The sequence below is a fragment of the Xiphias gladius genome, chromosome 19 (genome assembly GCF_016859285.1).
Source record: "Xiphias gladius isolate SHS-SW01 ecotype Sanya breed wild chromosome 19, ASM1685928v1, whole genome shotgun sequence".
Lineage (NCBI taxonomy): Eukaryota > Metazoa > Chordata > Actinopteri > Istiophoriformes > Xiphiidae > Xiphias > Xiphias gladius.
Window position 1 is genome coordinate 28,404,703 of NC_053418.1, and position 26,792 is coordinate 28,431,494.

Here is a 26,792-nt window from a genome sequence, read left to right on the forward strand (position 1 = left end):
ATTATAAGGCACTACTTACTCGATTTTTTTTTTAGTGGTGACATTTTTTTTTATTATTGTTGTTGTATTGGATAAATTCTGAATTGTAAATGTGTCACTCTGAAAATTTGTGATTATGAATGACAACTATAAATGTGTTTATAAATGATAATGATCACAACAGGATTCCACAGACAAGTTGAATCGTTGTTTGGTGGCTCAAATGACTTCAAGAATTTGGAGACCAGGTAGTCATTGATTTTACTGGTGACTAATGAGTCAATTCGCCACAAAGGAACAAAAATAAAGACACAGAATCTATAGAATCTGTTGTCTTAGCCAGCTCCAATGAATACTTATGAGATGTCAGAAAGTGAAAGCCCAAAACTAATCTGCACCTAACTAGTCCAGTTAGTGGAATGTAAATGATTTGGGTTTTGTTACAATGTAATTTATTTAATTTATCTTTCATAAGTTGTATGAAATTCTGTCTGTTGTGCCTACTTTATCTTCTGAAGCACATGTGGGCTGTTTGTCACAAGGAGAAAACAGAGAAAGAAATGCCCTAATGTGGTTTTTGTAGGTGGATGTAGTATTACATAATGAAACTGGAACATTTACAGAAAATATGGTTTATTCTTTAGGTTCATTTTACACACACTGAGTCTCTGCAAGCAAGCAGAAAGTTTGTGGATTTGCAAAGAAAATTGTGTAGGACATATTTATCAGTACTTTACTACTGGCAATTTCCCTTACATACACAGGCAGACAACAAACTGCAAGAAAAAATCTAAAATGTTGTGGCAAATTTTCTTTCAAATGTGACCGACAGTTTTGGATGGACATGTGCATACTTTAAGAGGAACATGAATTGGACTGAGAGGTGTATCACCTTTGCTCTTAAACCATGCCTTCTTTAGTTACTGTTCTTCTGTAGATTAACAGAAGGTATCCCACTGCAGTGAGGAGGATGAGAATGAAGAGGAAGAGGATGCCAGCCCAGGGCACTAGGGGAAGAGCCTTCATCGGTCCAAAGCTATCTGCTGGTACCATGTTGCTCAGATTGAGCATGTATCCCAAAGCCCAGCCTACGGATGCGCCTCCTAACTGCAAAAACACAAGAGTAGGCTCACTGAAACCACAGCACACCAACCTGATTTCACTGCAGCAGACACTGTTGCTGATAGGGGCCAATAGTTTCAACACATAAACTGAAATCCCAACATATGATGAACAAAAAAGTTCAGTTTATTTCCTTCACTCCTCACCTTCTCCTGAAAAGAGATGGAAGGAAAGGAGAGCTCATTGAAACTGTAGCCCTGTGTTAAGAGGACCTGAATGAAGTTGGAGACAGCGCAGACATTCTTCATGTATTTCTCTGACTGCTTGGTTTTTTCAGTGATCTGTGAGAGATAATGCAGTGGGTTAATATTTTTATTTTTTTTAATTGAAATCTTAAGCCTTTTGATCTTGTTTACAATCTGTAAAAATAGAAATTTCTACAATAAACAATAGCAAATAACATGGGTTTTTTGGGCCAAAATTAGGGTCTAATGGCCTATTTGGTAGTTTTAAACATGAAGAATTTGAGAATTCGTGTTTATTAGGGGCTAGGCTCAGAGAGCTGTATGCTTGAGAGTACCTCAGAGATGGTCATATTGCAGACAAGTCGGATCGCCGCCTCCATTTTACTGGGGGATGTCATGGTGATGTTGGTGAGGCTGTTGATGTATCTGTGAGTGAAGGAGAAGGCTGAAAATGCCTGTGGATATGAGGGGACACAGAGTTAGTCCAGAGTCACATGCTCGTTCCCATTCCATTTTGTTGATGCTTTTGTTCAAAGTGACTTACAATAAGTGCATTCAAACTCAAAAGGAACAATAGCTAGATGTCATCAAAAATTGGACATGTGTTAGAGATCTGTGTTTGAGAGCCCAGGTGTAGGGTATGACCCATAGCTTGGATGTAGGAAGGAGCATTTTCTTTCACTCTCATGTAATCTGGCATCAGAATCTTAAAGTGTATGTGAGCTGCATCAGGGAGCCAGTGTAGTGAACGGAGTCTGTGTCTGTCTGTCTGTGTCTAAAAGGCTCCCTTACCATGAAGTTTCCTCTCACGCTGGGCTGGAAGACTCCATCAAAGGAGCACTTGGAGTAAGAGCAGTTGTCGAAGGAGAACATCTTTTTTACATTGCCCAGGCAGTTCTGGTAATCTCCTGTGCCCACTACTGTTACAGGCATGTGGGGGTCAAACTGGGTTGGTCTGTAGTTCTTAGTACATGGAGAATCAAACACATCCTCCCCCAGCTTGATAGATATTTTGAACTGTTGTGGATAGCAGGGGTGGGAGACTTGGGGCTTCACACCTTGAGTCTGAAAGAGGCAAAAAGAGTGACAAAATGTATATTATAACATGTCTCAGACAATAGTTTTTTTTCACAGAGGACATTTTAACATGTGACACACAGTTGTAAATAATAAAATGAACAATGGCTGGATTCTATGTAACTGCTTCAGTTTCAGCGGGCTGGTATTATTCATGCTGGCTCACTACCACACTATCATGGCTTACTGGGACACTAGAACAGAACAGAGCCATAGTTAATGCTATTAGTAACACCTGTGCTTTTCCTACTATCGGTCAAAATGTCTGCTGTAAAAAAGGCCTCTGGGCACCGTCTGAAACTAGTAATGACTCACAATTTACCAACACTTTACAGCAGCTGATAATATTTATACTCCCTGTCTACAATTATACAGTATGTACACTTTTTTGTTGCCAGCTTTATCTTCAACTTTTTGAGAGTTACTAAAAAAATAGGATTACCTTTGGATTGATAGTTATTCAGTTTCAAATAATAAACTACAGCTTGAAGCACTTAAGAAGTACAAGTGTGCTGCAGCAAGACAGTGAATTTCAATGAGGTGCTGAGTGCTGTTATTTAGCTGATCCTGACCTTTGACCTGTCAGGTGGTCAAGAATAGAGGAAGAATGACAATTCTTAAAGGACAGCTACATCATTTTTAAACTATCTCTTGAACCAAAGGTCAGGTGCTCATATGAACGTTGCAACAGGTTTTGCTTGCTGTAATAATTCCTCCTGATATACTGGCCCTAAAGAGATCTGTCCCTAAATCAATTCCAGTGTAAACTGTAACTTGATTTGTTTAAGTCAGACTGTTAGCCTCATAAGCCTCATAATTACTTCAGATAAACTGAAATGTATTTCTGAACAGAATGAGGACTGTAGATTTTGTGCCCCATCAATTACACTGAAAGTGCATTGGGAAGGAGTCTTTTAATGGCCAGTATGAACAGGAGGAATGATAACCACAAACATATCCTGTTGCAGTGTTCATATGGGCACCTGACTATTTTTTTAAGACAGACTTCAAAAACTATGAACCTATCGTAAAACAGAAATCATGAAATGAATTTTGATGTTTCTCAACAGCAAAAGCCTTTATATTTTCTTTAACAATACCGTGATAAGATGAGCCATCAGTTTCCTGAGGAACTGGTCTTGGCCATAGCACAGGAAGCTATGGGTGTATAGTCTGTAAATTTGGCCATAAAGCTTCATCTCCATCAGATTAACACTGTCCTCCACCTTCTCCGAGGTCTCAAAGGTAATCTGAGTGGAAGCTCCACCTAAATCCAAAGCTCCAGTAGTCTCTCTGCCTGGATTCAGCCAACGCCCGATGAAACCATACTGATTGGCAAGAAAGGGCATGTCAAGAATTTCAATTGATGTAGGACAATAGAAATATTCAAACACTAAACAGAGGTTACTCAGAGAAAAACATCCAGCAATCAGTACTTACACTTTCAAAGACCTATCTGTGGAATTGTTTTTGCCACGCAACCAATTACGGCAGTGTTAGTCGGTCATAGTCTGTCAGTTGGTCCATCACGTAGGTTCAGAGTGAACTATTAAATGGATTGCAGTGAAATTTTATATTGATGCCCATGTTCCCACAAAATGAATCCTAATGGCGTCGTTCATCCTTGAACTTTTCATTTAGCACCACGAGCAGTTCAAAGTATTCACTCTTCCAGTGAAGTATCTTGACAGCTACTGGATGGAATGGCAAAAAGTTTGGTATAGAAATTCATGGTTCCCAGACCATGAATCCTAATAATTTTGGTGGCTCCTATTGTAAAAAAAATCCCATTCCCATCAGCCTCAGTTGTACTTTGTGTTTAGAGCTAATTTGCATGTCAGCATCCTAACACACTAAATGAAGGTTTGCTATTTAAAGTTAAAAAAGTTTGAAGTTCCTTTGCATAGTGGAGTGGAGTAGAAATAACTACGGCTTCCGTTTCCACTGGAATCAAGATGATCGTGATTGGCTCTTGCCTGGCTGTCACTTGTACTGCATCACCAAATATTTGCATGAAGTTCAGCCTTTCTCAACTTTCCCCAGTAGTGTAGTTTTAGTGTACCTTTTTCAGTCTGTCAAGCTCAGTAAGGGCTGCAGGGCTGCAAAGCCAGGTCTCAATCACAATGAACAGCAGCTGTCGCTGTCCAAGCTTTTTGAATCTGTATGTATGAATGGCCCATCCCAATACCCACAGCTGTGGTCTTGAGCACTTAGGTGCCCGTTCACACACTGCCATGTAGTAGGCAAGTATGTCCAATGTCAGAAAAACACCAACAGCCAACTTGATGCAGACTTCCCTAATACCTTTTCAAAGGGGTATTCAGGGGTAAGTTTATCCCACAATTCATCACAGTTTACTGTGAAACAAGGGTTCTCTTGATGGTGGTATTGTACTGTACCTATTAATTGGTTTCAGGATGAACAATAACTAACAGGCATTAAAAAGTTTGTGACATGCTGGATTCACTGTGTACTCAGGTCCCAACAATACACAATTAAGACAGAATCTCCACTAACTTGATACTATCAATTAGTTATTCTCAATGAGACTGATAAGAATAATATTGCTTATATGACATTGACAACATTATAGTTGTTGCAATACTTTTGATAAAATGTAATTGCCTTATTAAATGTAATTTCCTGTAGTACTCTCCTCCTGAATGTGTGCTTTTTACTGTCATCTGATTGTAACAGTAATGATTGTTTTTTTCATAAATTGAGAATTTTAAAAAATCAAATCAACTGAGATTGACTTAGCACACTTTCATGAGTAGTAGAGTGGTCTCATTAAACAAAAATGTCCCCGTGTGCTGCTTAATAAATTTCCACATGCTTGCGGTCCTAACAGACACTCGGGCATGTGGTAGTGATATGAAATATGCCACACATGACACCTGACGACTTGCAAAAATGCAAGTGTGGGTATTGGGACAGGCCCTAAAGATATAAGTTTTGAACAACTATAAACACGTTTGCCTTTAAACGTGATTGGATGACACATCATACAAACTATTCATTTTTAGGCATACCCCATCATTAAGGGCAAATCACACCAGCCGCATATGACTCGCATCAACACATTCACACCTATTGTTTTCTTTGAGAGCCCATGTGCGTCATGGGATGACGCTCGTTGATGTGTTAGGATACACTACTGTCCTACAGTATTTCCCAGCACTGATGTGTCAGTGCAGAAATTTTATTTTAAACCTCCCTGGATCAACACACACTAACTACTGCACCTGGACTACTTTTTCTGTCGTTATGACACGTGTTGCATTTTAGTCTTGGTAAATCACTATAGCATCTTTCGGTCTGTTTTGATAGTACCACTACGTGTAACCTAGTACTAGTACTAGTCCAACAGTGTTTACAATACATGGAGTGTATTGTAAGTTTTAAAGTTCGTGAATTTTTTTCCTCTGTGACTTCCTGTGTTGAACAGAAGGGACAGTGTTTGAAACCAGAAAATTGAGAGTTTACCTTGGCAAAGTTTTCATGTAAGTAATTGACTGTGACCCAGCCATATGCCCCCTCCTGCTGTCCACTCAGGATGGCTGCCTCTTTGAATTTGAAAGGGTAGGACCTCAGTTTGTTTTCCACTTCCTTCAGTATCCGATCTGACTCTGTGGCATTGACTATTCTGTTCAAGAATGGTGAGAGTTAAATGGGGAATGGAACAATATTAAATTCCTCCAAGATCCATTTTAATGCTTAAATTCATGATTAATGAGGTGTGTGGTAGTAATATTGTTGTAATATCCTGTGCTAATGGGAAAGTCTACTGACTTCAAGAGCCTCATGCCTGCAGTAGCTCCCAGATATAGTGGAGTTTGGTAGTGTCTGGATTTGGGGATATCCTTCACAGCTTGCTCCAGACATGCCTTCAGACTTTCTGCTGCACCACCATGGACACCTATATAGCTGGATATCCCTCGACCTTGACAGACAGAGAAAGTAGTTATGCATACAAAAAACTCAACCTGACCTTCTCAAAAACTGGACTTCCTTGTCTTAAAGGATGAGTGACCCACTGAAATAAAGGCACTCGTTGGTGTTTCCAAGGAAACTCTGAAAACAAACCAAAGCAAGAAGAAGAACAACTGACACTGACTAAGTTCTGGTGAGGAAGTGTGCCATTTAGGTACAAAAGTATTTCACAAGATATGGCATGTAATATTCTGATAAGGTCATTGGATAAGCTTTTATAGGATGACATTGTGGAAGTGAAAGCGAGTATCTTTTCCATTATGACACTCTGGGGTTAAAAGGTTGGTTCAGGCAAATTACAAAAAAACTTATCTCTAGTGGTATTTATATACGGTGGCAAGAAAGTAAGTGAACCCTTTGGAATTACCTGCCTTTATGTGCAAGTTTGTCCTAAAATATCTTCAGATCTTCATCTAAGTTACAGTTTTGAAAAAACACAAAAACTGAGTGGAGTTCCGAGTTAGCAAACCTTCAGTCCAGTCAATGAAACTACATTGGAGGTGTGGGTTAGAACTACTTTTAAAAAAAACTTTCAAACATTTTGAGTTTGTTATCTCAAAAAGCGTCTGCTGAAGTGAACTTTGTCTCAAGAATAAGAGGCCTCAGAAAACTTATGATCATGAATTGTTGATTTGCATAAAGCTGGAAAGGGTTACAGAATAATCTGAAAGAGTTTAGATATTCATTAGTCCACAGTGAGACAAACTGTCTATAAATGGGGATGAGTTAGTACTACGTCTTTTGCTCTTCACTGCCCATTTCAAACAAGAGTAAGTACAATGAATGATCTTTTGTTTTGGTTAGCTGAAAAGCATTCTCTAATGTGGTTTATTAGAAATATTATCATAACTAAACCTCGACAAACACTTTATAGTAACCTATCTTTTTTTTTTCAGACCGACATCATTATTCTACCTGGCAGGCCTCAGAGGCTCATTTCTGTTGCCTCCATGTAGAACTAGTTTTACACAGAGAACAGTTCATTATTGAGCAATAGTGGCATGGACGTTATGACCAAGTTTCTTGACATAAGAAAGTAATAGAACATGTTTTTAAAAAAAGTTGAGATTGTATTTGTTCACAAAGGAATAGTGTGGAACACTATATGATTTTCTTGTTTATATGATTTAATTGTTTACTGTTCTGTTCTTGATGATGTGATATGGATGTAGGGAGCTATCCATCCCACTTTTATTTGTGACTTAGCGGATTGACTTGTGAAGATATTTCTTTTCTTAGTTATTTAAGAAATGAAATTATGATACAGACCTATCTTATGTATTAGATTAGGTTTAGAGGTGGGGTTGGTTGTTATGTGTCCTAGGGGTTGTGTTGTGTATTGTGAGTCTTATTATGAGTCTGTAAGATATGGATGTATATTGATGTATCTTCTGTTATTGAAGTATTGTTTAAAAAACTTGTGGGGACCCCAGGAAGAGTAGCCACTTACAACACAGTGGCTAATAGGGGTCTAAACTTAATAAATAAAATGACTCCAAAGGCACAACGCAGAATGATCAGTGAGGTAATAAAGAAACATCTCTGTTGAAGAGCCTACCATACACAAGTAATGGTGCACGGTTGCATCGAGCATGGTGTCCATTGAAAAAAAGGCAAAACATCACTACACACTCCACAGTTGGGAAAATGTCTTGTGGACTGATGAAAGTAAAGTGGAGTTCTTTATGAAGAACACACAGTACATCGTTGAAAGGAAATTGAATTCCCAGGTTTATCAAGGCATCTTACAGGGCAATGTCAGGGGGGCTGTCTGCCAGCTGAAGCTTAGTAGAAGTTGGGTGATGCAGCAGGACAATGACCCTAAACATCAAAGTAAATCTACTACAGAATGATTTCAAAAAAAGAAAATCCACCTTCTGGAGTGGCCCAGTCAGAGCCCTGACCTTAACCCAAGAGTGATGCTGTGGAGTGAGCTCAGCAAGCCATTCACACCAGACATCCTAAGAATATGTCTGTGCTGAAGCAGCGCTGTCAGGAAGAATGGTCCAGAATTCCTCCTGAACGTTGTGAAGGTCTGATCCTCAGCTACAGAAGTACTAATTTGCAGTTATTATTGCCAAAGGAGGTTTGACTGGTTATTAAATCCAAGGGTTCTTTTTCCATAAGCACTGTGAATGTGCAATGGGTGTGTTCAATAAAGACATGGAAGATTGTGTTGTTAATTAAAATAGATTATGTCTGTCTGTATTTGTGATTTAGATGAAGATCAGATCACATTTTATGACCAAATAACACAGAAAACCAGATCATTTCAAAGGGTTCACAAGCTTTTCTTGCCCCTGTAAATTGTTTTGGTTTAATTAACTATATTTTGATAATCTATCATTGAGATTTGTAATGAAGGTGAATTTTTAAAAAATGTATAAATGTAATATTTCAATGCTGTGAGCATCATAAATTCAACTGCACGATATTGTGATTGTAAAGTTACAGAGTTGGAAATCTAAAAACTTGGGCAATTAATCTAAAACTACAGATGGGTGACAAATTAAAAGGAAAACCTGAAAACTCAGTAGAAAAACAGGATGACAATGATGTGAATCATATGCTATGGCCTTAACAGTCACCAGATCTCAACCCAATTGAACACATATTGGAGATTTTGGAGTGATGTGTTAGACAGCGCTCTCCACCACCATCAGCAAGAAGCTCACCTTTTGCATGACACTTGCTATGCTGGGTAACAATACCAGTGCCATTTTGCTTGTCAGCTGGCCATTTGTAGATGTACATGGAGGTGTGGGATGAGCCTGCATCCATAATGATTCCATACTGAAACAGACAGCATTAAATGTTAGAAACATACAATATGGTACCAGACCATACAGAATGCCTCCAGTACCTCATTTTAGCTATTGATATTGCTGCTCAAAACATGAAATAAAAGGCTACCCCAGTATTTTTTTCCTGGTGTATCATACAGGCCTAATATTACATATGGAATATCTCTGTCTCGTGCACGTCTGTTAACACAGGTTCACTTACTACACCTGTAAAAGAAGACTTGTGCGAAACGTTTTTTTCTGTGTGCTTCTTCTCTATGTTTTCCAACTTGCGAAGGCTTGTTCCACTGAGTTTGCACTTCAATGTGGTATTGACAGGATGTGGCTACAGCATATAACCCCTGTAAATTTTCACATTCATTTTTTGTGAAAAGTATTGCAACTGTCGTACATCTTGATTATTGCCTTTTATGATTAAACCAATTTTTACTGCAAACAAATTTCCCATCATGAGACTAATAAGCACAGATGTACTGATTTAACAGAAAGGGCTTTGTTGTTATGCATTATGGTTTCTTTTTAACTCATTCAGCAATGTTGACTTTGTTTCCCTTTGTGTGGTCTTTTGCAATGATAACTTCAAAGCACTAAGTTCTATTCAAGCATTATTATGAAGGCAAAGGATAAAGGCAGTATATGGCAGAATAAGATCTATTTATGTACATTTTAAAACATTTTCAAAGTGTCTTTGAGATTAACAATAAACGGAAGAGCACATGAATAATGAATAAAACACACAACCTGGAAAGAGCTGTGTGTTTCATTTTGAGCATTTAGCTGACATAAGCCTGAGGGCTTATGACTGAGCAAGTTCAGATCATGACATATGAGGCTGAACATTTTGACCATTTTATTCTGTACAGGGCAATCCATCCTTCTATGATGACCCAACAACAGAGAGATTTTTCAGCAACAGTAACAACTAAGATACTTACAGTGGCATGAAAAAGTCTGGGCACCCCTGGTCAAAATTTCTGATACTGTGAATAGTTAAGGGACTAGAAGAGGAACTGATCTCCAAAAGGCATAAAGTTAAAGGTTAAACATTCCTTTCAACATTTTAAGCAAGATGGCTGTATTATTTTTGTTTGTACAAGTTAAGAGTGAAAAAACAGGAAAGGAACACCATGCAAAGGTTTGGGCGCCCAAAGATATTTGAGCTCTCAGATAACTTTACCAAGGTCTCAGACCTTAATTAGCTTGTTAGGGCTGCGGCTTGTTCACAGTCACTGTTAGGAAAGGACAAGTGATACAAATTTCAAAGCTTTATAAATACTCAGTTGCCTAGCACCCTGAAAATGAAAATAACTGATGCCCATGAAGCAGGACAAGCTTATAAGAAGATAGCAGAGCGTTTTCAGGTAAGCATTTCCTCAGTTCGTAATGTAATTAAGAAATGCCAGTTAACAGGAACAGAGGAGGTGAAGTTGAGGTCTGGGAGACCAAGAAAACTTTTTAAGTGAACTGCTCGTATGATTGTGAGAAAGTCAAATCAAAACCCCTGTTTGACTGCAAAAGGCCTTCAGGAAGATTTAGCAGACTCTGGAGTGGTGGTGCACCGTTCTACAGTGCAGCGACACCTGCACAAATATGACCTTCATGGAAGAGTCATCAAAAGAAAACTCTTCACGCATCCTCACCACAAAATTCAGCGTCAGGAGGTTGCAAAGGAACATTTAAACAAGACTGATGCATTTTGGAAACAAGTCCTGTCGACTGATGAGCGATAATGAATGATAAACATCATGTAAAATCTGTGGGTAGACCGCAAAGGAGCTGTGTCTGCAAGACAGCCCAAGAATCTTACAGAACTAGAAGCCTTTTGCAGGAAGAATGGGCGAAAATCCTCTAAACAAGAACTGAAAGACTCTTAGCCACTACAAAAAGTGTTTACAAGCTCTGATACTTGCCAAAGGGATTGTTACAAAGTACTGACCATGCAGTATGCCCAAATTTTGCTCTGGGCCCTTTTCCTTTTTTGTTATTTTGAAACTGTAATAGATGGAAATAAAAAAAATAATCTTGCTTAGAATATTAAACAAATGCTTCCTCTTTAACTTGATGCCTTTTGGAAATCAGGTCAACTTTTACTCGCTTAGCTATTCACAGTAACAGAAATTTTGACCAGAGGTGGCCAAACTTTGTCATGCCAATGTATGCATGAATACCTGTTCTGAGCTGACAAACTTCTTGTAAATATTTTTTAATATATTTACATTATATTTTAATATAGACTGTTTGTGAGTAGAAATATTCAATGTGTTACCCTCAGTTAAGGAATTCATTCAAAGAGCTTCTCCTTCTCGCCAAAGAAAGTCAGATTGTCCCACCTCCAGCCAAAGGAAAACGTGTATCACCCCTTTTTGACCCCCTCTCCCGCCCTAATAATTTTCGCACTGTTACGAATAAAGTAGGACAAACTCAAAAGCCAATCAGCTAAAAACCTTGTGCAGACTGTCAAAAAGGAAAAATACCTCGGCACATGTGAAAATATTATGAGTGTATTGTTTGGAGTCAACAGGTGTGTCCATATTACTATTACTGCTAATAATAACAATAATAATCATCATCATCATCGCATATCTAGTTATACAAAAGTGAACAATGTGCAGTGCTCTATAAGAATTATTTTAATTACCATGTTTTCAGGAGGCGTCTCCACCTCTTTAGCCGGGAGGACCACCAGCAGAACTCCGACTATTGACACTATCAGCAGCACAACCGCAGGGATGGTCTGGGAGCATCGGAGACCCATACCGGATGCTGGTTCAGTGCGCGTGGATGCTCTGCATAAATGCGCCTGAGCATTTAATGTCCGCTATGGAATACCCAGAGAAATTAAGGGCCTGCGTGAACTAGCTGACGGCTGGGGCTTTGGTCTACGTTTTTGACGTATTATTTTCATGGTATGGTGTTAGGTTTCCACTCATCGCACCCGCACACGCGCAGACCTCATTCATGGGACGCCCAAGTTCACGTCATGCAGCAGACAAGGTAGTTTCTTATAGGAAATGAACCATCAGGAGTTTTACAGTACATCTAGTCCAGATTGGCAGTGGCTTCAGAATGTATTCAGACCCCTTCACTTTTTAACGCCTTCACTTTTTAACGCTTTTACTACTAGATGTAATTGTAAATGGAAAAAATTGCCATTTTTATTTGTCCATCAATCTACACTATATAGCATACCTTAACGACAAAATGAAAAAATGTTCTTAGGAAGTTTAACAGTTTTATTAAAAATCAAACACTGAAAGGTAGTTTAGAAAGGCACACACCTGTGTATATAAGGTCCCACAATTCGCACAGCATGTCAGGACAAAAACCAAGCCACGAAGTCCAAAGAACTCGCCAAAATTAAAATTATGGCAAGGCTGAGAGCAAGGGTTTAAAACCATTTTTAAAGCTGCTGTTCCCAGGAGCACAGTGGCCTTAATAACTGTGAAATGGAAGAAGTGTGGAACCACCAGGACTTTTCCTACAGTTGACTGACCAACCAAACTGAGTAACTGGGCAAGAAAGATCTTGGTCAGGGAGGTGACCAAGAACCCAATGGTCACTTTGCAGATATGGGAGAACCTGCCGGAGGGATGACCATCACAGTAGCGCTCCATCAATCAGGTCTCTATGGTAGAGAGGCTAGAAGATGCTAAAAGGCAAATGACAGCCCACTTTGGTTTTGCCAAACAGCTGTTACCATCCCTATGGTACTGCATGGTAGTAGCAGCATCATACCATGGGGGGGGCTTGTCAGCAGGAGGGGCAGGGAGACTGGTCAGAATTGAGGGAAGGATGAATGCAGCCAAATACAGACAGGTTCTTAAAATAAACTTGCTCCATAGTGCATGCAACCTAAGACTGGGGCAACACGACCTGACCTGAAGCATACAGCCAAGAACATGCTGGATTGGCTTGGGGACAAGTCTCTGACTGTTCTTAAGTGGCTTAGCGAAAGCCCAGACTTAAACCCCCTAGAACATCTGTGGAGAGACCTGATGATGGCAGTTAATAGATGCTTCCCATCCAGTCTGACAGAGCTTGAGAGGATCTGCCAGAAAGAATTGGATAAACTGCCCAAATCCCGGTGTTTAAAGCTGGGAGAGACTTAACCCAAGACGATTCAAAGCTGGCTCAAACAGATTTCAGCTTTTGATTTCTTTATACATTTGCAAAAAAAATTCTCAAAAAATGTTTCCACTTTGTCATTATAGGTTACTGATTGTCGGTTGACTGGCCAAAATGCAATTTGATCAAGTTAAAATTAAATGTAAAACACAGTAAAGTGTGCAAGAAGTGGTCTGAATACTTTCTGAAGTCACTGTACCTAGTGTGATGAACTACTGTGCAAACACAGAGCTCTGTATGCATTATTAAGGCATGTGAAAAAGGCTTCCAGTTCATACATTTCAGACACAGCAGCAATCAAGTAGTTCATTGGGGAGCCTGCATACAAGCATGTCAGGAACCAGTCAGCTCCTTGGAGTGGTTAATTGGTATATTGCTCCATTTAATTTTTTTACACTAGTTCATGCCACAGAGTTTGAGGGATATGTTTGAGATACTGTATGTTATCTGTTTGTACAGCAACCTCCATTTTTGTGTCCTCAGGAGGAGTTATAGTTGTTGACAAATGTATTAATATAACATGTCTGCTTACAAATACTAAAATAATTATAGTGTGCCCAACCAAAACCAATTATTCAATGTCTACTGTATATACTGCTTATAAGTGCTAAATAGGAGAAGTTAAAGTAAAGAAGTACCCTTACTGTGAATTTTCTGTTATTCTAGATATGATGATGAAGTAAAGGACTAGAAACGTTTGAAAGGTTTTTTAGTGTATTCTATCTGATACACCACAGTGATTACAAACTCAACAACCACTGATGTTCATTAGGAGATTTAAAAAAAAAATCACACGGGATTTTAAAGCAGAAAAAGTTATTTTCCAATTATTCTCACAGTTAATGTGTCAGTATACATTAAAAGTGCACCTGAGAGAAATAGGATTAAGCCCAAACACATCCATCCTACACAGGGACTTTCACATGATTGACATCTCAGCTGTAATAATAAAAAACATCAACCACTTGATGTCAGGGCCCTGAAATCATAGTGGAACAGCAAGAATAAGCCAGCGGGAATTCAAAGAACTGAAAGACGAAATGAAAGTTTGTCAGGGCCACCAACCCTCCTGATATCAGTCCCACTTAACTTGATATACAACACACAGGACACTATTTCCACACAGTAAAGTTGTACTGTACAGTTGCCCTTGCTAGGAAATGCACCAACAGCTCATTGACTTTTTGCTGTGGCTGAAGATGGTACGACAGCTCATCCTCCTCTGGCTGCTTGCACAATGTTAAAGACACAGGTGTACATAGGTTTCGTTGTTCTCTTCAACATCACTAGTAATGAAAACTTTGGATGAAATGTAAAATCAGAAATTGTGGATGTAATTGGATCATTCCTTGACCCCCTGTTGTTTGCATATAACCCTGGGAGAGGTGTTGATGGTGCAAAATTATTTGTTTTGAGCTCTGTGCATTAACACTTTGAACAAACAAGCAATTATGCACGATTACTTTTTGCTGAGTTGTTGTCACCCTATAATACAATGCAACCTCACATACCAGTAAAAAAATCTCATATCCTACTTCCTCTTAGATCATCAGCTCATCAGATGGATTATCAGTGGGAAAGTGGTTGTAAAAAGGTAGAGCATCTGAATAAATTTGCACTTACACTGGCTCATTGCAGGGTTGTGTCTTTTCTAGTGAATTTTTATCTCATATACAGAAACCCATTGTAGTAAATATAAACATAATATAAAATTAGTTGACAACAGTGCTGGTAAGTCCATTCCTAGTTGGTCAGATAAATTCCATGGACTCATAAGGCAAGAATTTGTGGACTGGTGTGATGGCTTTTTTCTAGATTTAATTTATCCAAAAATTTAAAAAATGATAATCTCAGCAAAGAAGGAGGTTTGGTTTTATTTCAAAAGCCATTAGACTTATAGTACAGTGATGGTCCGTTTACCTTGTGTATAGACTGAGAAATGCACTATTTCTGGTTTCTACTGATCCCCTTTAAAGTTTTACTTTGACTCCATTAAAAATAGAATTTCCTCAAATTAAGACTATGTTTCCCATAAAGCTTGTGACATCCTGTCCTCTATCTATTTCACCTTTTTTTACTGAGCAGGAAAAAAAAGCTTGAAGAGAAATTTCTGTTGATCTGTTTCTCCATCCTCTATGTACTCTTTCCAGAATCACTGGCATCATTTCCACAATCTACTTTCCAAATGCAGTAAAAGCAATCCCTCCTTATCCAGCTCAGTTTCACATACTGTTAAGTGCAGTGTAGAGTAGCAGGTTACAGTGGTCTTGTTTGACTGGAGGTAATTTTAATCAAAGTAAATGATTCTCTTGTACTTTTAAGTGGTGATATAGATTGAAACCTAGCTTTATTTGTTAATAACACTTCAGAGACAATAAATCCACAATTAATGTTATCTGTAAAACAATGAAGATAGATTTAAAACCCCCAAAACAATGCAAACAGAATAATAATGCATATTCTTTTAAAAAAAGTTCTCAGTTTCCAGTCATCTCAAACTCAGTGTCTTATCACAAACTTAACATCCATAAATAGTAAGTGAAGTTGAATGACAAAAAGGTTTCTGTTGATGAAGGCGAATTGATAATAGTAACAGTAGCTGAGTCAACATTATGAGACATTAGATATGCAAAAATAACCACAACTTTTGTGCATTTCTGTATGTACAGTACAGGTGTATGTATCCAAGCATATATGGGCATATATGTGTGTATATGGATATGAGTAAGTGTATGTCATTTTATGGGTATGTATATGTATGTTTATGTATGTGTTTATATGAATGTATGTACATACATGCATGTCTATGCTGTGTAGTGTTGAGCATAGTCAGCTGATGAGTTGATCAATCAGCAGATAATTAATCCACAGCTTCTCTGATTGACAATTATTTATTTGTGATTTTTCTCTAGCAAGGTTGTCAGGCACTTCCTGGTTCCAGCTTCTCAGAAGTGAACATTTGCAGCTTTTATTTGTCTAGTCTCAAGAAAATGTGGACTTTTAGTTGAACAAGACGGCCGGTTTAAGCTTTGAGTTTGAGGAGTTCTGAAAAGCAGTTTTTTGCTGCTTTTTGACATGATATGATCGACTGTCTTATTGAAATAATGTGCAGATTAGTCATGGTCTTGTTTTGCAGTGCAGCCAAATTGCTATACGTTTTTGTGTGTGTATGTAAACATATATATATATATATATATATGCACACACATACACACATGCACACACACACTCACACTCACTCACACTCACTCAGCGAGCACCATACTAATACAGTGCAGGGCCTCCCTTTGCTCTCAAAGCAGCTTCAGTTCTTCATGGCACAGTTCTTCCACAAGATGTTGGAAAGTTTCCTTTGAGAATCTGCTCAGGTGTTCTGTTGGGTTCAGATCTGGTCCCTGGGGAGGCCACTGAAGTACACTGAACTCATTGTTATGTTCATGAAAGAAAATGTTCATGAAATCCAAAGTACACTGAACTCACTGTCATGTTCATGAAATCAGTCTGAGACAACTTTCGCTTTGTGACATGGAGCATTATCTTGCTGGAAGTAGCCATTAGAAGATGGTAAATTGTGGCTATAAAGGGTTGCACATGGTCAGCAACCATACTCAGATAGGCTGTGGCCTTCAAACCATGCTTGATTGGTATTAAGGGGCCCAAAGTGTGCCAAGAAAACACGTACCACACCAATTACGCCAGCAGCAGCAGCCTGGACTGTTGGCACAAGGCAGGCTGGGTCCATGGATCCATGCTGCTGATGCTAAATTGTGACCCTACCCGACGTGGTTTTCTGCTGTTGTAGTCCATCTGCCTCAAGGTTGCACGTGTTCTTCATTCTGAGATGCTTCTCTGCTCACCACAGTTGTAAAGAGTCGTTTATCTGAGTTACTGTAGCCTTTCTTTCAGCTCCAAACAGTCTGGCCATTCTCCTCTGACCTCCCTCATCAACAAGGTATTTCTGTCCACAGAACTGCTGCTCAATGGATTGAACAGCACACATAACAGAGACTGTTATGTGTGAAAATCCCAGGACATCAGCAGTTTCAGAAACACTCAAACCAGCCTGTCTGGCACCAACAGTCATGCCATGGTCAAAGTTACTGGTGTTTGATGTGAACATTAACTGGAGCTCCTGACCTGTATCTGCATAATTTTATGCATTGCACTGCTGCGACAAGATGGCTGATTGTATAATTGCATGAATGAGCAAGTATGCAAGTGTTCCTAATAAAGTGCTTGGTGATGACTTTATTGATTAGCATTAAAGGAACAGTTATAAGCTGGTTTAGGTCCTATTTATCAGATCATTTTCAGTTTGTGCATGTTAACGATCCTCCACATACTCAAAAGTTAGTCACAGAGTTCCACAAGGTTCTGTGCTTGGACCAGTTCTATTCACCTTATATATGCTTCCTTTTGGCAATATTATTATGAAACACTCCATAAACTTCCATTGCTACTCTGATGATACCCAAATGTATTTGTCAATAAAGCCTGGTGAAACGAATCAGTTAGCTACACTTCAAGCTTGCCTTAAGGACATAAGGATGACCAGCAACTTTCTGCTGTTAAACTCAGACAAAACTGAAGTTATTGTGCTTGGCCCCCAACACCTCAGAAACACATTTACTGATGATATAGTTTCTCTAGATGGCATTGCCCTGGCCACCAGCTCCACTGTTAGGAATCTCGGAGTTCTCGTTGATCAGGAAATGTCCTTTAACTCCCACATAAAACAAACTTCAAGCTCTGCCTTTTTTCAACTAGGTAACATTGCAAAAATTAGGCAAAGCCTTCAGTTACCAGGCTCTTCTACTGTGGAACCATCTTCCAGTTTGTGTAAAGGAGGCAGACACCCTCTCCATGTTTAAGAGTAGATTTAAATCCTTCCTTTTTGATAAATCTTACAGTTAGGGCTGGCTCAGGCTTGTCATGAACCATCCCTAGTTATGCTGCTATAGGCCTAGACTGCCGGGTGACTTCCTATGATGCACCGAGCTCCTTTGTCCTCCTCTTCCTCTCCATCTGCACACATTCATATGGCATCAATGCTCATTACTAACTTGACTTCTTCTCTCTCCCGTACTTTTGTTCTTTCTCATCTCTCTCCTCTCTCCTCCTGTCACTTTCTGCAGGTATTTCTGTCCCTGGTGCTGCAGAGTCTGGATCTGTGACCGCAAACCACCTAAAGCCCCCATGATCCTGCTCAACACCCACTGCTTCAAATATTATGATTATCATTACTATTATTATATGTAGTTTTATTAGTATTATTATTCACCTTATTATTATAATCATTAGTTTTCAGTTATTAGTCTCATTATTGTTACACATCTTTATGTTATACGTGTACTTTGCTAGAACTATAAAGAGTCTGGTCTAGACTTGCTCTACATGAAAAGTGCCCCGAGATAAGTTCTGTTATGATTTGGCACTATATAAACAAAATTGAAATGGATTGAATTTAGTGTATATATAAAGTCTCTGAAGCACACTACAACTTTCACTCTTCATATTCCTTTTTTCTAATTTAATCGGTTATGTTTTTTGTATTTATCTATTCTTTGTTATTTTAATCAGCTGTTTTTGATTTTCTTACTCTTCTCCCTTACGATCTTCTCACACCATGCTTTGGGGCCTTACAACATTGCAAAGCAACTAATATGCAAATTAGTTGAATGATATATGTGTGTATGTGAAAAAAATTGCAAAAACTATAAGCATTGGTAAACGATTATAATTTTATAGACCTTGTGGTCTTGTGGACCTTGTAGTCTTAATGCTTTACATCCACTAGAGGGTACTATACTCCAATTTCTGAATGGCAATTTCAACATGACAAAAAATTGACTGTTTTCTAGTTCCCCCTATAGAGTTTAAAACGATTTCAATGATAAGCATATTTTCCTTAGCTACATACTACAGTCACCTTTTTTCCTTGAATTCACATGCCTGAAGAATATACACTTGCACCACTTAAAAAAAAAAGACTGAAACAGAGAAATTATACTCAAACTACAATGTAAAAACATTTCATTGTCATTTACAGTAAATATGCTGGAAGCTGTTTTTATGACCTTATGGACTTTTGCTGAGACAAAGTGACAGAATTCACTTCCACAAAATGAACAATTTTCATATATATTACACAATGTATGCAAATAGGCATTCTATACACTGTAGACATTCATTATTACCCATCATACAATAAACACTTGATAAATATGCAGATGTCTGCAGTTGTAATTTTAGAGCATAAAAACTTAATAAACCCTGACCTCAACTCAATTATCATGTAGATCATTTAAGTAAAAACTATTTTAATAAATAATAAAACACAAAACAATACAATACAAAATGAGCCTGTAGAGAAAGCCCTTTTTGCATTTAATGACCACCTAGCGGACCCATTCCTCAGCACGCTATGATCAATAATGGAAGTGAATCAAAACTTGACTGTCTGTTTGACTAGTATTTATTTTTGACCAAGTGTGTATGTATGTCTACCAAACTACAGATGACACTCCAGCTTGAAGTGGGGGGTATTCTCTGTGGTTGGTAGGCTTTGGGGGGTGGGGGTGATTGCCTGAACAGAACTTTGGGGGTGACACAAATGGCAGTGAGGTGAAGAGGTCGGCAACATAATTCTGAAATGCACAGATAAATCAGAAGTGTCCATGCCCAGTGGTCCAACCAGCCACCTGATGTTTCCTCTCTAAACACGCGCTCCTACCCCCAAGAGCTGCTACACTGTAAAAAAAAAGTCCACCTCAACATGTCATTTAAGCCCGTATCTATCTATTTTGTTGAAGGAAGACTACTGTATGCAACTTTTGGAAAGGGAAATAACACATTCTTCCTCTTCCAAATATTGTATTCATCAGCAATGAAATAGTGATGTTATGTCTGTGAACAATCTGATTCTTTTCAGTGGCTCTTTGGTGTGAATGAAGGGAACTGAGTTGTGCTTGGTGAGAGCCAATCTTTTTATTGTTGTGCCCAAATTTCACTCCCCCTGGTGATTATTTTGTAGATAAACCTAGTAACCCCCGCCCCCTTGAACTAGGTGCAAAATTAGTATATGGCTGAACAATGTATGGTTGTGCAAAATTTTGCTTAGTGTGTTACATATTATTCCGTCCAGCATGTGATAAATTTGGAATTAGCTACTCTGCTTGCTATGATTCATTTTGAAAGAGCAACAGCCACTGGGGAAACTAAAGCTCGGTTGACCAATGGTATAACTTCATCACTCAGTCAGTCAGTCAGTGACAGACTTTTGCATTTACAGGGCTGTTTCCGCTTAGCCAAAAAGAAAAAAGAACGATGAGCTGTTTGAATGGCCCCCAACTTTTGATGAGTATTTCTGTATAACTGATATTAGTGAGTCAGTTTACTCACTTGACAGTTATATTATGCTTTATCATTAACTATTATTCTGCAATTTTTATTTGTGGCCACAATAGCTTCTATCTTGCTATGTCTTGCTTTAAATCATGAGCTACAAACTTTGATATATTAAAGAAAAAAGATCACAGCACTTGTTTCATGTGATGCCGTTTTCAACATTGGTTGAAGATCTCACCAAGTTTATACAAAAATAAATCCAATCTTTTCATTTCTACATTTGCAACAACTTGTGGACCTAGTTTCAACAAGGATGTTTTAGCCACCGTAGCAGTATAGCTATAGGGATGGCAATGCCATTCTGTCAGTTTTGTCAGCCCACCACTTTTGTCTAGATTGAAATATCTCAAAAACTATGGGGTGGATTGCTAGGAAATTTTGATTTGACTTTGACTTTGTAGTTCAGTGTGAAATATCTCGACAGCTGTTGGATGGATTACCATCCAGGTTTGATTCAGATATTCATGGTAATTGTGTCCTTTGGTTATCCCCTGACTTTTCATCTAGCGCCATCATCAGGGTGAAATTTCTGTGTCCAATACTTTGTTTAATCTATTTAGCTATTTGTTTTATCTTTATAATTACCAATGCAGCATCACAGAGTAGTAAGCATGGCTTTAAACTCTTAATCTTGTTCCACACTAAGAAACCAGACAAAACCCTCTACTCCTAATCTTAACAAAAAAGGTATACAACAAAAATAGTATTGTTGCAAATTATAGGGCCTTCACTTTTTGCCAGCTATACAAAAAACTGTGGTTTTACTAGACTATTTATAGACTGGACTTATCTAATTTAATATAAATATTATCTATTACTGTTATCTAACTGTGAGAGCTTCTGTAGTGGCTCAACATGTCATTCATTCTGCAGTTGTTAGGCTGAACTATACGCAGAAATGCGATTGACTCTTGACAGCTGATGACCATGAAAAAGAAGCCGTGGAAAGCTTTCTCTTGAAGATGAGTATAGTCAGTTTCCCCAGTTGATCATATACGTAAAGATAACAATGGACTTCAGGTCCTGTGTTAATTGTGTTATTAAGTTTAGCATTCTATCTGATCAGTTAACATCTATTTAACCAAGCTTTCAATATACCAGACCTTCATCAGAGCATACATCAGATAGATCAAAAGCTTGGCTTAATGGATTTAAATTGTGTGAATCCAAATGTGAATTGGATTGTCTCTTGGGCTTCCTTGTCTCAGTTGGGTAAACACACCCTTTCTGCATCATTTACTTGTATTGTCAGAGGAAGTATATTCAGACTGAAAAGAAAACTAAACATCTTGTCCGAATCAACATTTTTTGCAGTGTACCACAGGCCCTAAGAACTTCCACAGGCTGCCCCTGCATACTGGAGAGCCAGGGCACACAGAGGGCATTCACACCTTGTTAAGTTTTACAACTTGTGCATTTGTCGGTCCCAGGCTTCTATTGCCCCTGTGACTCAGTCCCTGCTTTGAAGTGACCATCTCCGTCGACTGAGGTGATAGAGAAATTTAGGGTTTTCTCTGATGAATGTGAATACAGCACACATTGAGGTGCATATGGCCTGCTGGAAACTCAGAGTGTAAACCTGGACGAGATTATCTTTAGAGACAATTATGGGTTAATGTGACATTAATGTAATTCCAGTCAACTAACAGGGCAAGTGATTAGTATGGAGCTTGTCTTGGGACGATACATTTAAGGATCACTCCACTTTATTACAAATTGGGTCATATTTTTGTAGCTTTCTGTAGCCTTCTTTACTACCAGTAACAATAACACTGTACTCACCACAGTAATTGCTACGATCTGGGAATACGGTGACATCACTACAACAAAGTTAGATGGCACAAGAAACGTTAGCAGTCAGACAGTTAGGTGGGATATAAACAGATTAAGTGATATTACTGTAACTAAACCAGTGGACCCAACATCCTTGAAACCATGACACCAATTCAGAGGGATCCTGAGTATTTTTTTTCACGGCACGGTAATTTTTGTTGATTTACTTTTTTCATGCTACACAGATTTGCAGATCAATGTTAGACTTAGAATAAACAGTGGATAAAACAAAGTATCATAATTGGTTTGAACATGTTTACTTCATTTCCTTTTTAAAGAAAAATTAGCTTACATATTATGCGTACAAGTAGAAAAATTTTAATGGGATATTCAAGCCTGTTCACTCTCTTGATGTGGGATGAGATCAAAGAGAGCATATTCTGAAGATTTGATTTTATTATCAAGCGATTCCTTGTCTTGCTTTTCATGTGTTCCAAAGATGATACAGCCAACTCACACTAAATGATACTGGGAGTGGTCATGGGACATTGAATACGAGCTCAGACAATGATGGCTATCCCTGTCCCCACATGCAGCTGAAATCATGTCTATAAAACTCTAAACTAAAGGATGAGACATGCTGCATTTAGGCAAACAGGCACGGGGGTTGTTTGGGCGGCTGATTTTTTATACTTGTACGTAGAACTTGAATTATATTTTTTCTGTTATCTGTTTCTGAATCAGCTACTCAACAGGAGTAAAATCAACCCATCAGCTTGCATGACATGTAGGTCCGCACAATGTGCAGTTCAGATTTGGGAGGTGTGTACGTTGGCTCCTCTGTGAGCCTATACAATATAGGGTTGTCCATAACACCTTTCTCTGTGTTAATTTGCAGAAAGGAGATGCAACAGCATTTCTCTGAGTCTTATTTACAGCGACAAATCTTTTCTTTTCTTGCTCTGACGGTCACTATTTCTGGCTGCTACATACCTGGAACACTTTCGGTTTTACCCATGAGCAGGTTTTGAGAAAATGGGCCCCTGGGAACAGACAAGTAAAAGGTCTCCCACTCCTCCTATATTTGCATCTGTTTTGGGTTAGTTTGTGTTTGTTTTTGGTCATTTTGTGTTTATTTTGGGTTGTTTTGCACCTTTTTTTTATAATTTTGTGTCTTTTAGCTGAGCTCTATGACTTTCAAGCAAGAAATATTAAAACTCACTCCATACAGAGGCTCTGGCTCATGGGCCCACTGACCTCTAGGGCCCCTGGGCCTTTACCTGTAGGCCCATTAAGTAATGAGTCCATGGTTTATTAGTACTTTATATGGTGGTAAAACTGAAAGAATAGACATTTTACTTTTTGCCTTTGTTTTCTCTTCCAAATAAATATATCTAACCTAGAAGTTTGTTTGAAATTGGCAGGATCGTCTGACTGCTCATGTTTCTTGCTACATCAAAGATATTTTACAGCTTGCCTAGATTGCTTTACCTTTCTTTTGAAAGATTTTTTTTTCCGTTTACCTGTGCACAACAAAGTGCTATAAACTGCATGAAGGAATGCCTACTGAGGTGATTAAAGGAGCAGAGAGCAGAAGATATTTAAGAGTAGGTAGAAATTAAGTATGTGAGAACAGACTTCTTGAAAATAGATATTTTCATTTTTTGCCTTTGTTTTCTTCCAAATAAATATATCTAACCTAGAAGTTTGTTTGAAATTGGCAGGATCGTCTGACTGCTCATGTTTCTTGCTACATCAAAGATATTTTACAGCTTGCCTAGATTGCTTTACCTTTCTTTTGAAAGATTTTTTTTTCCGTTTACCTGTGCACAACAAAGTGCTATAAACTGCATGAAGGAATGCCTACTGAGGTGATAGAGAAATTTAGGGTTTTCTCTGATGAATGTGAATACAGCACACATTGAGGTGCATATGGCCTGCTGGAAACTCAGAGTGTAAACCTGGACGAGATTATCTTTAGAGACAATTATGGGTTAATGTGACATTAATGTAATTCCAGTCAACTAACAGGGCAAGTGATTAGTATGGAGCTTGTCTTGGGACGATACATTTAAGGATCACTCCACTTTATTACAAATTGGGTATATTTTTTCTGTTATCTGTTTCTGAATCAGCTACTCAACAGGAGTAAAATCAACCCATCAGCTTGCATGACATGTAGGTCCGCACAATGTGCAGTTCAGATTTGGGAGGTGTGTACGTTGGCTCCTCTGTGAGCCTATACAATATAGGGTTGTCCATAACACCTTTCTCTGTGTTAATTTGCAGAAAGGAGATGCAACAGCATTTCTCTGAGTCTTATTTACAGCGACAAATCTTTTCTTTTCTTGCTCTGACGGTCACTATTTCTGGCTGCTACATACCTGGAACACTTTCGGTTTTACCCATGAGCAGGTTTTGAGAAAATGGGCCCCTGGGAACAGACAAGTAAAAGGTCTCCCACTCCTCCTATATTTGCATCTGTTTTGGGTTAGTTTGTGTTTGTTTTTGGTCATTTTGTGTTTATTTTGGGTTGTTTTGCACCTTTTTTATAATTTTGTGTCTTTTAGCTGAGCTCTATGACTTTCAAGCAAGAAATATTAAAACTCACTCCATACAGAGGCTCTGGCTCATGGGCCCACTGACCTCTAGGGCCCCTGGGCCTTTACCTGTAGGCCCATTAAGTAATGAGTCCATGGTTTATTAGTACTTTATATGGTGGTAAAACTGAAAGAATAGACATTTTACTTTTTGCCTTTGTTTTCTCTTCCAAATAAATATATCTAACCTAGAAGTTTGTTTGAAATTGGCAGGATCGTCTGACTGCTCATGTTTCTTGCTACATCAAAGATATTTTACAGCTTGCCTAGATTGCTTTACCTTTCTTTTGAAAGATTTTTTTTTCCGTTTACCTGTGCACAACAAAGTGCTATAAACTGCATGAAGGAATGCCTACTGAGGTGATTAAAGGAGCAGAGAGCAGAAGATATTTAAGAGTAGGTAGAAATTAAGTATGTGAGAACAGACTTCTTGAAAATAGAGGGGGGTTTAGAAATCACATTCATGTTAGGAGGTGAAGTTATGAGGCTCAAACCACTGCAGATGAGGCTCCTGTAATCCTGTACCACTGTGCCATCCTTTTACATGCATGGCCTACTCTTATTTGTGTCAGCCACTCATCACTCACACATACTGCAGTCAGGAATGGTATCCTCGTCGATTAGGCCTCTGTGAAAAAGCCAGCCCATTTAGAGGAGCGCCAGTGAAAGATTCAGAGGTGATCCTGATAAGCATCAGGTTCCCTCGCTACCTTGTCCATCTGTAGAAGAAAAAACCATAATACACCATAATAGTGCCCCCCCCTTCCAGGAGGTAGACGGGAAGCACCTGAAACAGTGTTGTACCTACCTTTTCAATATAAATGACTTTTCTTGTCAGGTCTGAATGTGGGATTAAATCTTTTGAGCACACCTACTTGGTATAAGCTGAATGTGAAATAAAGAATGCTATTGTGTGACAGTGGCTCTCCCCAAGGGCCCTCACAGCAACCCGGCCTTCACAGCCACCTCACGCACTCGCTCAACCCTGAACTGGCAATTAGATGGTCAAATCAAAACCCTGGCACTCAAGACTAATTGTTTATAACAGATCTTTGTAAAGGGCCATGTTGTTCCCTATTCAAGGCAGCTTCCCTGCTTCTTTGTGTGTCAGATAGGGAAGGGAATCGTTCCAGCTGGGAGATAAGCCACAGGCTGTTTTTAATGCCCCCACTTAATTTTCACCTTCCTTTCACAGTTCAGGTGCACTTGTGTATTGAGACAGTCAGACTTTGAAGTGGGTGGGTTGGCCTGATGGATAGTACCGCACAGGATGTTATTCATCGGCGGCTTCCAGAATGTGTTAAAAATGGTGTGTGTGTATGAGTGGTGATTTCATCACTGTCCTGCATTTTTCTGCACTTTTCTGTGGGGTTCGTAAACAACTGTCAAGAGATCAGATGTATGTAAAGATGGAGTGGCAACATTCACATTGTTTTTGCTGTCTCAAGTAGTATGGTCTAGTGTTAACCATTTATTGAATGCTGGATAACAGTTAGCAAGTCTATGTTAATATGAATAAAATATACCTGCTGCTACTGGTTTGATGAGAGGGCTGAATCAAAACAGAAACGCTGTGTGCCATAAAACCAAATCAGTGAACCAGAGTACCCTAAAATGTGCCAGAGAGCTGAGAGAAATGGCAGAGTTAGTGATAATTCTCTGTGGGTATGTCAATACAAGCGACTCCTTCACACTACACATAGTGATTGAAATTGTTTGTTTATATG

At 38.7% G+C, this 26,792-nt stretch overlaps 1 protein-coding gene across 1 annotated transcript; it reads right to left on the reverse strand.

The window, feature by feature from the left end:
- Positions 1-616: 616 nt before the first annotated feature.
- LOC120805245 (ectonucleoside triphosphate diphosphohydrolase 2-like) lies at positions 617-12,054 on the reverse strand. The gene is made up of 9 exons (XM_040155299.1): positions 11,799-12,054; positions 9,032-9,149; positions 6,156-6,306; positions 5,850-6,009; positions 3,464-3,691; positions 2,079-2,351; positions 1,622-1,741; positions 1,248-1,382; positions 617-1,086 (listed from the first exon to the last, which is right to left on the reverse strand). Exons 1-9 carry the CDS (start codon positions 11,913-11,915, stop codon positions 880-882), a joined length of 1,509 nt encoding a protein of 502 aa, XP_040011233.1. The 5' UTR covers positions 11,916-12,054; the 3' UTR covers positions 617-879.
- Positions 12,055-26,792: the final 14,738 nt, after the last annotated feature.

Excerpts from the sequence above, each read along its gene's own strand:
- LOC120805245 (XM_040155299.1), bottom strand. The coding sequence starts at position 11,915 with ATGGGTCTCCGATGCTCCCAGACCATCCCTGCGGTTGTGCTGCTGATA. Across the intron at positions 3,692-5,849 it reads TACATGAAAACTTTGCCAAG|TATGGTTTCATCGGGCGTTG; the intron begins GTAAACTCTCAA and ends CTTGCCAATCAG. Across the intron at positions 1,742-2,078 it reads GCGTGAGAGGAAACTTCATG|GCATTTTCAGCCTTCTCCTT; the intron begins GTAAGGGAGCCT and ends TCATATCCACAG.